Below are 16,644 nucleotides of genomic sequence, written 5' to 3'. Positions count from 1 at the left end.
ACAAATAGAAACTGGGCGAAAACAGAGACACAGAGGGAGGAAACAGAGCTTGGCCATCAGTAGGCTTCATTAGAAGTTACATAACACAGTAATGCCGCTGTTAAATCAATTAATTTCTTTAAAAAAACTTCTCTAGCAGCATACCAAATGAACTAATCCTATGAATATAGATTAAGGGAGCTAGTCGGATCTTGTCAAGAACTCTAGATTAAGGACTATGAAACAAATCACATTTTGAAACACTTCATTGTTTTATGTCTTTGCTTACATCCCACACAAGGCTACTACTCGTTTCTGGCTACAAATTAATCATCAACATTCAGTCCAAAATAATATTTTTATAAGACAAAGTGTGTTTAGTTTAGCCAAGTATTACTGTACAACATCTAATTTCTTATGACTAATAAATATTCATTATTGTTTTTGCAGGTCATCAGCAGCTGTGCACATTCACCAACTATTTTGCCATTTAGCTGACTATTTGTTATTATTCGGGTGGAGGTTTCCCAGAAGGGTAGAATTTCAATACCTTGTTAATTAAGTCTCTGGTCTTTGCCAGACATGCTAACCACCATTCATGCCTAACAGCTGGATCTAAATAGTCTCAAAATGTGGACTTTGGCTTGTGATCACATTGAATTAATCACCTGCTAACGAGGACCTGTTTCAAATTTTTCCAAACTCCCAGCAATATTACGAGCCAAAGACAATTTAATATTCTATGGTATGGGGGACAAATATAAACATTTTAGAACAACTGTGAACCTGGCCAACTGTCAAACATTATAAACAGCATCAAAATGCACCTCTGAATTTTGACTTGGCAAAGGAACTACATTTGTGAGAGTACACTCTTGTGCCCCACTGTCGCCCATCATACATCATCCCTGCCCAGTCACTCCATCCATCTCGGAGGCTCATATAAACAGGAAACACTCAGTTGTGTTGACAGTGGAAGAAGGGCTGTGTATACATCTGTCAGGCTACAGTGCTCCACTCTGCCATCAGTGTTTGGATCTTCTCAGAAACAGATGGACAAGCCAAGAAACACGACCCAACTGACATTTGGGATATGTACTACAACGTTAAGACTACTCAAAGTGCCACTTGTATTTGGTATCTCTCACTCTTTTCATTTAAACGTAGGTTATTAATAACCTTTATTAACAATGAGTCAAGCCATTTGATAAATATCTTACTTACAACACATTACAGCATAAATGTGTTATCCATTTCCATTTTATCTATGATTTGAGCCAAACTAAGCATTGGACAAACTAAAATGTTGACCCGACAATGGCGCTACAAGTCAAATGAAGGGAGCATTAAAGTTGTTACTGTCCACCCTGAGGGGAACATGAATGTCATGGAAATCCATCCAGTAGAGTCCAGATATTTTACTCAATATCAGTATGAACCCCACTACAGGCTCAGGAAATCAGAAAGATCTATCGCCCGGGAACCGTAGATGTCTGTTCCAAATGTGTATGTGGAGATATTTCACAAAATAAAAAAGGGAAAACCTTGACCGGCTGGTGGCGCAATACGGAAAGTGTCCTGTGGGGGCCGTGCATTAGTGTAAACAATTTCACGGCAATCTGTAGTATAAATATTCTAGTGTGAACGACAGTGGTCGTCCTTACTCTCGCGGCGTTAGCGTGGTTGATAAACAAAGAAAAAAACAAATGGATTATACCTAGATTATTGTGAGCATCTGCATGCCCTTGTGGTGCTACATTTGTACTCATCACTTGAGTTTTCTAAATAAAAATGAGGCCCTGTACGACTTGCACAACGTGAGCACGATACTTCTATTAGCTTGAGTTCTGTCAAGGCCTTGCAGTGCAAATCAATGGGACAGTGTGTTGAGGGGGAATCTAATTTGAAGTCAGAGGTGTTGGAAAGGTTCAAATGCACCAAAATGGATCAAATTGCGCAGGAAAGAAGGAAGATTGCAAAAAGGGAAAAATGGATGAAAGGGGAAAAACTGGAAGAAAGAAGATGGATCAAACTAGTCCTCTAATCACACTGCACTTTGCCACCAGTCATCCACTTGTCTTTTCAATCCCACCTGCTGCTATCACTAGTGATGCCTCCCACATCCACTGTCTCTCTCCTAGCTCCCCTTCCTCCCCTTGAAAAAAAAAACAGTAAAATTGAAGATGAGAGAAGATGGAACGAATACAATGCACTCTTGATACAATTACTCTATTTCAATCAGCTCCCTTTTCTCTCTCTCCCTCTCCCTCTCTCTCTCCCTCTCTCTCTCCCTCTCTCTCTCTCCCACTCTCCCCTTCTGTAGCTGCTTGTTTAGACTGGGCTGAGACAAATGGGAGAGAATGAATGCGCTGGGAACGTGGGGGTCAAGGAGGGCTGAGTGTGAGGGACAGGGAGAGGAGAGGGGTAACTTGAACTCGTCGTGACTGGCTTGCAAGGAAAATAACACCCAGCCGATGGTGACGTGTTATGAATGGCCGTCATTATGAATGGTTGGCAGAGAGAGAAGCAGACTGGGGTGTCTGGAAAAAAAATGGGTGGGGTGGGGGCAGTAAAACAAATGAAGAACAGAAGAAGAACAAATGATGTTGGAAGCTTCCTGTAAAAAGGGACGAAGAGAACGGCAAGTGCACTACCCAGCGTGTCATGGAGGTGCAATGATTCACATAAACTAGGTGTCCTCCAAACACGTCGAGGCATCTGTTCCGACCATGTTGGTCGGAACAGATGCCTCGACGTGTTTGGAGGCAACACGGGATGAAAAAGGTGGGATGAAAAATTTGGAATCATGGAGAGATGCAATTAACCGTACAAATGGGGGTACTGGCACACACTTTCAGATTTACAAAGTTACAAGTATTCTGATGTAGCCACCCAGTTTCTGACATCTGTAAAGTGTGAGGTGGGTGGAGGTTTTCAGCGGCTGTTTGATGGTCCAACAAGCACAAGAAGGATACGGACGCCTCTCAGCAGTTTCTCCAATTACGCCCAAAATTACACTTTCAACAATTTGCTGTTATTTTACAATATACTGCGGTAAGTAAGAAAGCCATGTAATTGAGTATTCTTGTGTAATGTTTTTTTTATCCCTGAATTTATTCTAAAATGGTAACTGTAGAAAAAAAGGTAACTGTAGAACCACCTATGTGGTTAAAAGGAAAGGTGTTTGTGGAGTGTGAAGCTGGATTTTCATTTGACTGATAAATACGGTTATGAAATGGTTCATTTTTAAGCTGAAATTGCAGTTATTGGTAAAATATTTTATTAATACAACTTTTGTAGAGATATTTGGGGGATTTAATCTTACAGAGATGGGTCTTACAGATCTTACAGAGATGGCTTGAATTATTACAATCATACAATTACAGATTCCTGGAGGGAATGTGTGCTGGACTGAAAGACACAAAGAAAGTGAGTTCAATATTCCGGCCCATATGTGTGATGGATGCATGCAATACAGCTGGATATGTCTTCTGTGGAAGCAGCAGGAACGTACCGCTACCCAAGTGATGGCATCAGAACAGAAAAACACACGCAAGGGAAAGTTGGCCTTTGCCTGGTTGTTAGTAAAGTTGGTCCATTTTCCTCCTAATCAAAAGGCAGACTGACATATGTGGTGCAGACACATGCGAGTTTTGCATGCTGATATTCTGCAATGTGCACATGCAATCTGGAGCCTCAATAAACGTATAGTGGGAGCAATGAGAACACCATTAAACTGTTTTGAATCGCTCTCGACTTGTGAGGACGCTGTTGAGGTTACATCCAGGTATCACAAAGACAGACCTGAACGCGCTGCGCTGCAACTGATGCCATTTCCATTTGAGGTAAAAGGAGGCATGAAACAAAGAATTGACAAAGCCCGGTAACAACAGTATAGTAAAAACCTACACTACCTGAATACAATCGCAGAGTTCAAAGTCAAACAAAGTGAATTTGATCTCAGGCTGTAAAAATCATTTAAAGTCAAACCAGAGGAAAAACAGAAGAAGAAGGAAGTGTGAGTGAGTGCGCACAGGACGGACTGTAAAATCTTACAACATGCAGGAGCTAATTATTTTCATCTCAGATCAATGTCCTCTCCTTTTAACATTTCAGAAGACAAGGAGAACAGAAAAGATTATCCAACTTCTTAATTAAAATCTGGTTCATATGGCAATTGCTGTTAAATTATTCAACATCTGGCTTGGAGTCCACAGCAGAAACAAATTAAGTCTTAAGTTTGAATGGTTTAAGCTTTGTGTTTCCACGTTTCATTCGTTAAACCTGGTCAGTGTGTATGCTAGCAAATTCTCCTTTTATTTGGTGTGTGTGCGTGTGTCTCAAACCTGAGTTGAGGTCCCGTCCCGGGTTGAAAGCTCGGCTGTTGACGTTGGGGGAAAGTCTGTCACAGAAGATGGTCTTGGAGACATTGGTATTGAAGTTTCCATCAAACCTAAAAACACACAAACAGGCAAAATTTGAGAAATGTGTGTAGACTCATTTGTTGGTGGAGCAGCTCTGCATTTTCTCTCAGCACTAACAGATTTACTACTCCACAGCTTAACTTCCAATAAAACCAAACTCACAGGTTTGCCAATACTTCTGACTTTATAGTCATGCTCATGTTATAGATCTACATGCTTTCGACCAACAGTAAATAAAATCGATGTGAAACCATGAAGTTAAAGCAACATGAAACATCTGTTGAATCCAATCGCCCCTACTCGTTTCATCTGAGCTGAATTGCCAGCAATACAATTCAGCTCAGATGAAACGAGCAGGGGCGATTGCCCAGGTCTGTTGCCCAGACCTCACATTAAATCAGGACTAATTGGCTCGTGAATAATATTTCCCATGGAAAAGTACTTAAATTCTGCTTTTCTCCCAACTAAGTCAATGCAGAGTTCCCTGAATACATCTGAATGTGATTGTAGAAAGGGCTGCCTGGATAATTTGATGACTCGGCTCATCCGTCACTGATCCTCAAACTTGTATTATCAGTCTCTGTCGTTTCAAACTCCTTGGAAATCAGTTTGGGCGTCAAGGGGAAACTTCAGGTCAGCTGGAGACGAGACACTTCACTCTTTTATAAATGTGTGCATCACTGTGCCCAACAATAGAGAAAGTCTCCTTATACAAAGATCTTTTTTATAATATGTAGCAAATACATATTGAAATATACTAAATATATATAATACATATACTAAATCAAAAATGATTTCATTATCAGACAAATTTGGTTATGAACACAAATGTATCACAAATCCTGCATCACATCGTATACCCGTTTGTTAACATATTACATCTGTTGCACAGCCTATTCTTTTGGGGAGTCACCTAAAAAAAGAAATCACACACCAAAACGAAAACACACATCTGTGTCCTTGGTGTGATTATTAATTTAATTTGGCCTAAAACAGCAATGTTTTTTTTTAAATATGCTCCTTCTCTCATGCACTAATCAAACTGAAGCCACGCCTCTGACAGCAGTTAACAGCAAACCTCTGACACGAAGGGGATTGGAAGTGTTGTTCTGTAATCAGAATGAGCTCGTAATGAACAAATGTTTATTATGTTTCAAAATATCATGCTACACAAGCTCTGTTGATGTGTAAAAGATGTGTCCCAGTGCAGCGTTGTCCTCGAGCTCACACACCCAAATGTGTTTAAGAGGTGTAAAAAAAAGAAGAAGAAGAAGAAGAGAGAGTTACCATCAGCATGTCTTTTAACACATGGCTTTTCTACGAACATCTTTCATTTGTTTTGGTGATAAGCAACAGCACGGTGTGCAGGGTATTTTTATTTTCTCTGCAGTGAGTGAGTGAGTGAGTGAGTGTGTTGATGGTGAAGCCTGGTTTCTAGAGCTCGTATCTAGAGTTAAGAGCTTAGTTAAGAGTTAAAAGGGGAGGTATGCAGAGGAGCAGCCTGCTCTGCACTGCACCAAGCCCGGCGCTTTCATCCTTCCAACTAACTCCCCCCCTTCCTGGCTCGGCAACGTACAGACACACATGTGCCCACATAAACACGCACGCACGCGCACACGCACACACACACACACACACACACACACACACACACACACACACACACACTTTGGCTCCCTGTGCTTGCAGACCTGGCCCTGGCCCGGTTTGACTGGCAGGTGCTGTGATGTACAGGCTGCGTTTGAACTTCACTCATTTAGAGTCCCAAAAGGCCAAAGTCATTACTATTCTCCTTCAACTCACTTTGCATAGAAACGGTGGGCAAGACGCTCAGCATAAATGTGTGCCAGATAAAAAATACATTTGCAGCCACTTTGAATTCCACATCAAAAACGCATATGAGAACAAGGAAGAGCGAGGGAGCGAGAGAGCGAGAGCAATGAGGGGAGGAGGGTTTCGACTGTGATCAAACATTTTAATGAGGGCAAGAAAAATCTGTTTTGCAATCAGGCTGGACAGACACAAGCCCAAACAACAGCACACGCTTAATTTGATTTACACAATATAAAGAATATAAGTCTATGTAAGGTCCAAACTGAATGTGCGGTGCTTTAAGGAATTTATTCCATTGAATATACATATTAATAATGTATTGTTGGAATGCTTGCTTGATTACCATACCACCCACAAGGGGCTGTTCGCTATGCAGCAATTAGAAGAGATCCTTAGGACAATTCAACAGATAGAAAGCACCAGTAATGGGCCAGTGAGTGTCCTTAAGAAAGATTCAAACTACGATGTATTGATGTTTCCAGAAATTTAGTCTGAAACACATTTTCTTTTCTGTTAATACAGAATTAAACTAAAATACAATGCAAAAAGTCTTCAGTTTTGAAAACAAATCTTTGCACTGGAGAAAAGACACAAAGCCTAGTGTGTCATAGCACAGAGTGAAACAGGCAGACTCCTCTAAATTAGGCAGCACCTGCCAGGTTCAGCAGTGACTTGCCATAAAATCCATTATATTAAGATGTACCCTGCTGCAAGAACCATATAGATCCACAGAGGAGGCAATCACATGGCATTCAAATAACCTAATGTGTACAATTACCTTGAAGAGGCTTGCCGTTGTGCGAGTGATACTCTTTCTAATGCGTTTGCAATCCCTCAGTGAATGGCAGCGGGGAAGCAGGCAACATGCTAGCTGGAGAATGATGAGTGCTTAAAGAAAGCTCTATCCAAACAGATTTCATTGTGACATCAATGTATAGAGTGCATTTTGAAAACCCAGCAGCTTCTTTCACAAGAAGGGAGGAAAAAGCTGCAGTGGATTTTAATCCTGTAATCTTTTTTTTGTTGTTGTTTCTAATATTTTTGGCCTGCCTCATGCGTGTAATGGGAGTGGAGAAAATATTAGCAACACCTTTCAAAGTCATGCAATCTGAAACAAACTACATGTCTTGAATATGTTATTGCAAAGCAACTGTCATGAATGCATTAGAGTCTACTGCTCTAAATAAATCAACGAATAACTTGGTGCCGAAAATTTTTAACGTGGGAAAAATACTGCAGATAAATAATAAATAAATGCCACAATAATGGCAAAGATAACTTCACTAAAGGAATTATTGTTGCTATGTTGTTGAAATATCTGCACAGGGATTGTATATGCCGAGCTGAATCTGATGCCCTCCTTGCTTTAGACCCTCACACTGCTGCATAAGGGAGGATCAACTAGGATTGGAGTTGGGGTTTGACAAAAGGCGGATTACAGACTGGGCCAACGGGACCAGAGCCCAGGGGCCTCCGACAGTGGGTCCCGCAGCGCTGGCTGTCCCGAGGATGATCCTTGAACTAAGAGGTTTTTAGGCATCGTGAATGTACCACAAAACAAAATAAGTAAGGAATGCTAGGAGAGCTTCTGGCTGCCGAATACATAAATGTAAAGTGTAAGGGTGGGCAAGGACAGAGGAACAAAGGATAGATTGATATTCACAGAGGCATGAGGAAAAAAATATGTACACCTGTTAAAGTCACTTAACAAACTCCCTCTCAACCTGCCTGGGGTTCTGCCATCGTCTTCTCTAATGTACAAACACAGGTATCATCATCTCCATCGTGCTGACTGAGCAACCAGAAGATCAGATTGATCTGAAACTCAAACTCTTGAGTAGCTGCTCCCTGGTGCCAGATATACTCTTGATCTGGACTGTAAATCTGCCAAATAGCTCAGATGGTGAGAATTCCTCTTCAGAAACACGAGCTCTGTATTAGCACCATGCTGTCCTTAATCTATAAGTTTCATTTATGAGTGAAGGTATTGGACATTCTGCAATATCATCCCACATTATATGATATTATGTGATATGGTGTTCTGCTTAGCAACCCAGACCCATGCTATATGTAGAACACTTGAAAAACCTGCAATTAATAGATTGAATATTACGGATCATAGATCTGTTTTGTGATATAAAGAGACCCGTTTACACAACGCATAAAGTTTAAAGTCTTCTGAAATTGTTTAGTGTAAAGCAAAAACAACTAGATATCCAAGTTAGGATAGATGGAACCAAACAACTTGATGATGGTGATGGACGTAGACTTGATCGCCGTGAATCTTGAAAGAAACATTCATGTATTCCTCAGGATAAATTGTAATAACTTTGGTGCCTTCCCTTTCCACCTAACAGCACCATCCCCTCATTACACACAGTCATGTGTAACACCTTTGGATTGAGGTTCAACAGGCTGCCGGTCAAACACTGATGCAGATTGAATAGCCCAGCCGCCTTTACGGACACCATGCCAAGTTGTGTTGGGTTTCCCTCAACCTTTATCTTCTTCTCTTGTGGTGAGGCACTTTGCATCTCACAAGAACTCCTCAGGATTATATGAATATCATTTTCCTGACGCAGTACATTTGCAGCTTATCTCCTCAGGAACCGCTGGTGAAATGAGACCATAAAATGCCATCTGGGCTGCTCCCAAGCACACTTCTCACTTTAACAACTGCATAGCAGTGGAACTGTTTAAATGAGCACCTGGAGATTGCATGTTAAAAATATAACCACAGATACACACACACACACACACACACACACACACACACACACACACACACACACCAACTCCACGAGTCACATACATTGTCTATTTTTAGGTCCAGCCTGTTGTTGAGGCCGAGCGGTGATTAAAGCATACCACTGGGTGCTAAGCACTGCCCTCGGTGGCCTGCCTGTGAAACGATAGCCTGCTAGCTTGACGGCAAAAAGACACAGACACCCTGTGAACCACCTGATCCCCCTCTCTAAACTGGCTGACCTGACGGAGACCCCCAGAAGCAGCTGATGCCTGAAACTAATGAAGAACACTGTGAAGTGGAGTACTGAGAGCTAAAGTCATAGATGCTGTTCAACCAGGAACATTATATCAGTTTGTTTACTGTCCACTTTCTTTCTTCAGCATTTTATGCCTTTATTCATAAATAAGACGCTTCGTAAAGAGATGCAATAAAAAAATCCTTGATTAGATGCAAGGGATGTAGCTGTTGCGGCATGGTAGACACCTTAACCGCTGGGCCATAAACGTGTGTCCACATTTTTTTTAAAAAATGTAATAGTTTGAACAAAGCTGAATAGTGCTTGAGTTTTAACTGTTGTTTAACTGTGTAAATCATTACAGCTGGATATTGTTTAGGCTAATACCAATAGCTGTATTTGAGAGTTTCAGAAATCAACAAGCAATATTAATTTCTTCATAAAAACATAACTCACATAAACATCTTTGATGATGATCAGGACATGTACACAACTGGACATTCTAGTTGAACATGAAGGTGAAGATAAACTTGTCAATTCTCTCTAGTGGACAAACAAAGTACCAGCCAACATATTCACAGAATCAGATTCTAAAATTATTAGTATGGCTTAACTAATTATTTTAAGAACAAAGATTTGGTTTAGCATTAAAAAACTACAGTTCCCATAAGCTTGAGACATACAGGAGGAGTATATCATAGCCTGACCTAACCTGATAGGTGCTCGGCTCCTCAGCTGCTTCTTGATGCAGAGGGCTCAGAAAGAGAAAGCTAAAGTATTCTCACGATCCAACATGAACCTAAAAAATAAAAGCAGGAGAGCTATGTGCCTTTTTCCTCCCCCGAAGAAGATCCTTTGAAGTTCAGGGATCTGTCAGACTCAGCTTCAGTTTGGTATGTCCATCCCTCCCTCTCTCCATCACCACCACCCGTGTGCTTCCCCCTGCACCATCTCATCCTTCCTACACAATCTTATATTTTTTTTTTCCATGATTCCTTGATTATTTTAGACCTGGATTTAGAGCACACATGTCTGGACATAAATAAAACATGTCTGCATGTGAACAACTGTTGAATGCATGTACAGTGTGTCGTGTGCATGATTCGGCTACAGGTGGTCACTGGCCCTGAGCCAGGCAGCCTCCTCTCTGCACGAATGAAGAAAAGACAGGTGACCTTGCAGCCTCGCAAAAACTTCAGAGAGAAATACTGGTTACATCGGCTGATAAAGAGAGAGAGAGAGAGAGAGAGAGAGAGAAAGAGAGAGAGAGAGAGAGAGAGAGAGAGAGAGAGAGAGAGAGAGAGAGAGAGAGAGAGAGATGGGTAGAGACAGCTGCTGCTCTGTAGATTAGAACTGAAGGCAGCTCTCAGCTTTGAACTGTGTTTTCGCCTGCTGGAGTTGGTGATTGGCTGAAAAGCTGGGTCTACAATGGTAGGCTGGGGCAATTTGAAACTCTGTCAGTGAGGACTTCAATCTGAAATATTCAGTCTCACACTGAATTTCATAAAAATAGTTTTCTGTCATGTGGGCATTCTTTTCACAATGAAGAGCCGGAAAACATTGCTGGGGAGAGGGACATCTAGAAAACATACTTAGCCTGCTAGCCCCGCAACCGGGGCTCGGATGTGAGCCAAGATGGTCACAACATTTGACAAGGGAGAAATGGGGATTTGTGTGCATGTGCGTGCGGGTGTGTGTGTGTGTGTGTGTGTGGTTTAACTTAATGCAATGTATAGAGAGCAGAGTACAGGTGTTAACAGTGGGAGACAGCTTTACAGACAGAGCATGAACCTCCTGCAAAGGAGTGTGTGTGTGTGTGTGTGTGTGTGTGTGTGTGTGTGTGTGTGTGTGTGTGTGTGTGTGTGTGTGTGTGTGTGTGAAATAAAGTTACTCACTCCATCATAGATGCAGGTATGGAGCAGCAGTCCTGTATTGCAGTGAGCGGAGAGGTGAGGTGGGCGGTGTACGAGGCCTCCACCACCTGCTTGTTCCGGTTCACCACGTCCAGGTAGCGGTTAAACTTTTCACGGATCTTTTTGGCCAACTGCACAAAGGAAAACAGAGAGACAGTTAGTGGAGACACCTTCAACTCATATTTACATCTTGCTTGAATTCAATTTGACCTTATACATTTGTGTTGTTTTATGTTTGTATTAAATACACGTCCAGTGCTCGACAGTAATAGCTTCCAGGTTACCACTGGCAACCGTTTTGAAAAATTGGTATCCTCTTTTTAGGATATAGAAAATAAGGACAGCTAACAGCAGAATGTGCATTCCAAAATACATTATTCTTTAAGACTTTAAGAGTTGCATTTGTGATATTTAAATATTGCTGTTACAGTAAGAACCAGAAAATGCATGCGTGTTGGTGCATTTACTCGCTTCGTTTATTTTCATGGTGAAAGTATCATGGATATAATTGCAGCGGAATAAAGAAATTGACCTAAACCAGCTCTCCTCTTATTACACATAAGATGTTTCTGTCTTTCGTCTTAATGCATCTTATTTTTTGTTTGGTCACAAGGTTTATATATTTTTTCCAAAATCCTTATTTATTTTCTTTACTGCAATTTCATTTCCTCTCCATCGTGTTGCTGATTTTTTTTCTGAATAAAGTTTCACAGTGAACTCTGCTTTCTTTTCTGTCTTTTGAATACTAATAGCTAACCTCTAAATGTAGCCCTCTTTCGTCAATAATGACGTGATGGATCTAAAGGTAATGCTAGAATTATACATCGTTGCAGGTAAAGCACACAGTGCCGTCTCTGTCTTCAGGTTGCAGAACTTTGACGCTACAAACCTCACCGCCAAATTTTTTCCATGGTTACATGTATATCCATGTTCCTCTGGTTAGAAGTGTTACGATAGACTTTTACATAAACATGTGTACAGACTGCAAATGCTGCCCTTTTATGAGCTGTGAGCTGCATGAATTATGACCCATTAATTGAAAATGACTCAAGAGGGAATCAACTTTAGAGAACTCGGAGGGGAAAAGGGATGCACCTGTGTAAATTAAGTTTCTTCATCAAGATTTGTGTTTCATTTAAAAAACGTCACATCAAGATATACGTGTGCAATGATGGAAACAATCAATTCTAAACTAAACTAAAGATCATCTTGCGATGGGATGACACCAGTGAAGAGGCCATATTGGATAAGGGGCGTAAACCGGTCCTTTCCTTACTTCCGAATCCTCTACTTCCAGCGGCCTTGCACAGACCACACCCAACTTCCACCTCAGCCTTCATTTTGATCTCAACTACACACCTGTAATGTTTTGTTACTTCATCAAAGTCCAAAGACAAGACAGACAGACTTATAAACACCTGGGAAACTTCTCAAAGACGCTTCTGTGGCAGGTCCTGCTACAGTAAACGTCTTTGCCATTACACAAGGTGAACACAAAACAATACCAGGGCTGCTGTTGGGCCCAATAAAAATGGCAGTGGTCTGAATACTTTCCGAAGCCATTGTAAGTTACCTTCTCAGCCTTGTTGAATACAGAGAAAGGCTTATTTTCACAGTAACTGGAGCCCCTTTGTTCACATCCCATAATTACCAGTGCCTGCAAAAGGGCTGCGATTCAAGCCAGGAACAAGGAAATGTACCGCGACCCACTGACCGCTTGTACACCTAATCAGCCGGCCGCTATTCCTATTAGGGGTTTAACAGGGGCCTGAGGCACAGCCCGCAATTACTCCTGGTCCACCAACACACACACACACACACACACACACACACACACACACACACACACACACACACACACACACACACACACACACACACACACACACACACACACACACACACACACACAGCAATTAGCTGCAGTGAACTTTGTGTTAAAAGGGGGAAACTGGGCCAGTGTTCAGCTGAGGAGTGTTTCCATAGCTGGGAGGGGAGAGAGAGAAAGTATGACTCGACTTAAGAGTAACCAGAAACTTCGAGCCGTGCGAGTTAAAGCTGAAGTTACCGTCTGCCTCATGGCAGCCAAAGCAAACCTGTGCTCTGCAGATTAACCACACTTTCCAAAGCACAGGGCTCCTCTCTCCGACCCATCCAACCAGCTTTTAGGGTTTACAGCACCCGAAGGGGTTGGTTCTGCCACAGAACTGGAGTGAGTGGAACGGGTCCACCCCGACATCTAGATTGAGAGTTTTGAGGTTTGTTGGCCGGCCATCAACCACAGTTACTGGTGGTGGTGTTCATGGCAAGACCAGGACTTACTCTGATGAGTAGAACAAGGACACTGGTCGGAGTCTGCACAACGAAGAAACAGCACAGCGGAAACTTAACAGCACGTCTCGCTTCTACCTCGATTAACATATTTTGTGATTGAATGAGTGCATGTTAGCTGTCAGAAAGTTTTGTTAGACTTTCATACTGCTGACTTTGTTTCCTCCACTGAATGGGATTTTTCAGCATGATTGAATAAAGTAAAGTCATGTTTTTTAATACTGAAATGAAAAAAAGCTCAGTTTCAGTTTACAATGTAAGAAATACCACCATAAAATCTTAATGATACTAATATGAGATGAATTTACCAGTTTTGCCACGCAGTGTTATTTTGTGCAATAAACATCAAATGTGGCATACAGCATTAATTAATTATTACAGCAACACACCACAGACTATTTATTTGATACCAGGCTGATGCAGTGGCTCGTTTGTTTAAATTTACTTTTATAGGGCACAGAAGTAGCCATGCCTATAACGTATATCCGCAAAGCAGGAATACATTCAGTAAACAGATAGAATGGTGAACACTACATGTCAGCAGAGTAGACATGAAAATCAGGCGATATAATCCAAATCTCATTTCTCACTTGAATGGAACCATTTCTGGTTGTTCTTTTCCTACCATTTCATTTAAATGTCACCTTGTGAAGGCTTCATCTACCTGAGCGGTGACAGCCGTAACACTCCTTCACACACAAAGAATTATATCCTGAACTAGTATCGGAGTAGTAATGTGGGTACATGTGTGAATAGAATTACTTGAACTGGGTGCGTTTCCAGCATCAAGTGTGTCTAAAATTCTTGGGGGACCAAGAACCTTTTCCAAGCTGCGCTGTCAGCCGGACTGAAGACAGAGCGGGCTTCAACATTTCCTTTTCTGTGGTTTGAGGAACTAAAGCACCAATCCTATATGAATATGGATAAGTGAAGTACTTCTCAAAGAAACACTTCCAAAGCATCCACTTCACAAAGCTATTGGCCCACAAGCCTTAGTCAGAGAACGTCATCTCAACGTTTAGAACTCATGGGGAAAATATATTTTAAATATTAGTTTAATATAATAATTGATCTCTTTCACTGAATCGATCTGGCCAAGGTAGCAGTGTATTTCTACATAATTAATACTTATTAGTCGGTGTATACCGTGTTATTCTGCTCGCTCAGTATTTGAGTTTGTTGTGACTGGGAGACCAGCATACCACAACCGTGAACTGGGACAGCGACATGTCAGCGAGTCAAACGACACACGAGACAGGAACAGAGACTCAACCACAGAGCAAGGGAGAGCGAGGGCTCTTGTCATCAGAGAGGGACAGATGTCTGCGTCAAGGCCAATTTGGAGCTACCTCTGGAATAGTAAACAGCTGTGCAAGGTGAGAGATATTAAATATATCACACACATGCCTTGACACAGATGGATACGGTGACGCACACACAGAAGCAAGGACGCAGGAGAGACACAAACAAACATCCACCTGTCTGTTCTTGCTGGTGGCTGTTTGCCAGTCTGGTGTTGTTTACCGTCCCTCTTCCAAGATCCCCGACGCATGAGTGGAAACAAGCACGCAATAATGTTTAACTTGACATCGGACACTAGAAATTCTGAGCAAGGTTTCTCAAATCGAGGTCCAAAATGGCTTGCGTACATTTTGACTTGTGGATTTAAGGTCATCAAAGAGATGCCCCTCTCTGTCAAGCCTTCATATTCTGTCTGACTGCAGCTGTGCACTCATATTGTGAGCAGAGAGAGAGCGCGAGAGAGAGAGAGAAACAGCTCACAGACAAGCGGAAAAACAGACCGAGGACTTCAAAGCCAATGAGACAGCAGCCGCAGAATTTTAATAAACCACCTTATTCCTCTGATGGCGAGTGTATGTGTGACTGCGAGTGTGTCCGTTTGTTGCTGCTGAATTGAACACTACACAAGACCAGAGACAGACACCATCCATGGTACATGCATGCACTAAAAAGATACACACACACACACACACACACACACACACACACACACACACACACACACACACACACACACACACACACACACACACACACACAGTTACTCACCTGCTGCACTTCCGTCTCTCCGTTTGATGTTTTCTCATTGTATGAAAACGAGTTGAAAATCGTCTGTTGGGAGAAAGAAGCAGATACAGTGACGTTAGGATCAGGGGGATGCAGAGAATTCGGATCCAATAACTGAAAACCATCCCCCGAGGAAGAGTATTGGCAAAGTTCCTTCATAGAAATAGATTTTTGGGCCAGGTGTTGCTGAGCAGAGCCCTTTTGTTATCATCACTCTGTGATTACATCTACGAAAAGTGTCGATACAAAAGTTTCTTCCCTGTAAGGCTTGACAAACTATTGCATTATTGTCACAAGTTTACCAGAGAGATCAAGCATTCATGCCTCTTGATGTTTCAGAGCCATGACTGTACTTCCTCACATTTACAAAGAATCCAGTCCAACCAGGACCTTTTTGTGGTTGCATGCCGTTGATGCTGATTAAACCTACCAGCTATAGTGAAGCTGCTACTGGAGCTCTGTATTCTGTACTCTATTATATCAGTATTATTCCAATTTTTTTAGGCTTTTCTGTGAAGTTATTTTACAGCCATTTGTGTCAAGTAATCATATTAAATACATTGATGCATCTGATTAACTTAAAAAAACATTTAAATTCATCAAATAAAGCATCAAATAAACGTTAAGTTTAATATTCTGTCCTGCCTGTAACAAAACCTTAGGAACAAATATGGCCCTTTCAACCTGTAATGGCATTGCCATGTAAATCAACGCTTTGCCCATCACACTTGATCAATTTCTGCCAGCATTATGCGATTTGGCACAGATAAAAGCTATTTTGACAAGTTACGGAAGTGAAGGTGTCATTCTTGTTTGCACAAGTGGCCTTTGACTTGTAAGCCAAGAGTTCTGTGCACAACGCTGCAGTAAGACGAAGGCAACTGCACTGAAGCGAACACGTTTGTCAGCATGAGGGACTGAATACCTTAAAAAAAAAAAAAATCCTAGTTTTACTAAACTAGCAGCATTTGTCTAATAATATAGGGAACATCCAGAGTTTAAAAATGTCATCTAATTGTACTGCTGGGCTTGATGGTAATTTCTAATGGCAATGTAATTTTGATTTGTCAAGCACAGGTAGGTATACATAGC

General features: G+C 41.6%; 1 protein-coding gene across 1 annotated transcript in view; it reads right to left on the bottom strand.

Moving 5' to 3' along the window:
• Positions 1 to 16,644, bottom strand: part of cachd1 (cache domain containing 1) — a gene marked incomplete at both ends in the record, with an annotated part of 70,654 nt that overhangs the window by 25,497 nt on the left and 28,513 nt on the right. The window contains 3 exons of the mRNA XM_079221196.1: positions 4,326 to 4,432; positions 11,116 to 11,264; positions 15,535 to 15,597. Coding sequence (XP_079077322.1) covers positions 4,326 to 4,432; positions 11,116 to 11,264; positions 15,535 to 15,597 — 319 coding nt within the window. The remainder of the gene's footprint in view (positions 1 to 4,325; positions 4,433 to 11,115; positions 11,265 to 15,534; positions 15,598 to 16,644) is intronic.

The sequence above is a fragment of the Taurulus bubalis genome (assembly GCF_910589615.1).
Source record: "Taurulus bubalis genome assembly, chromosome: 7".
Lineage (NCBI taxonomy): Eukaryota > Metazoa > Chordata > Actinopteri > Perciformes > Cottidae > Taurulus > Taurulus bubalis.
Note: the sequence above shows the minus strand (reverse complement) of the source record. Positions and strands in the feature narration are given on the sequence as shown.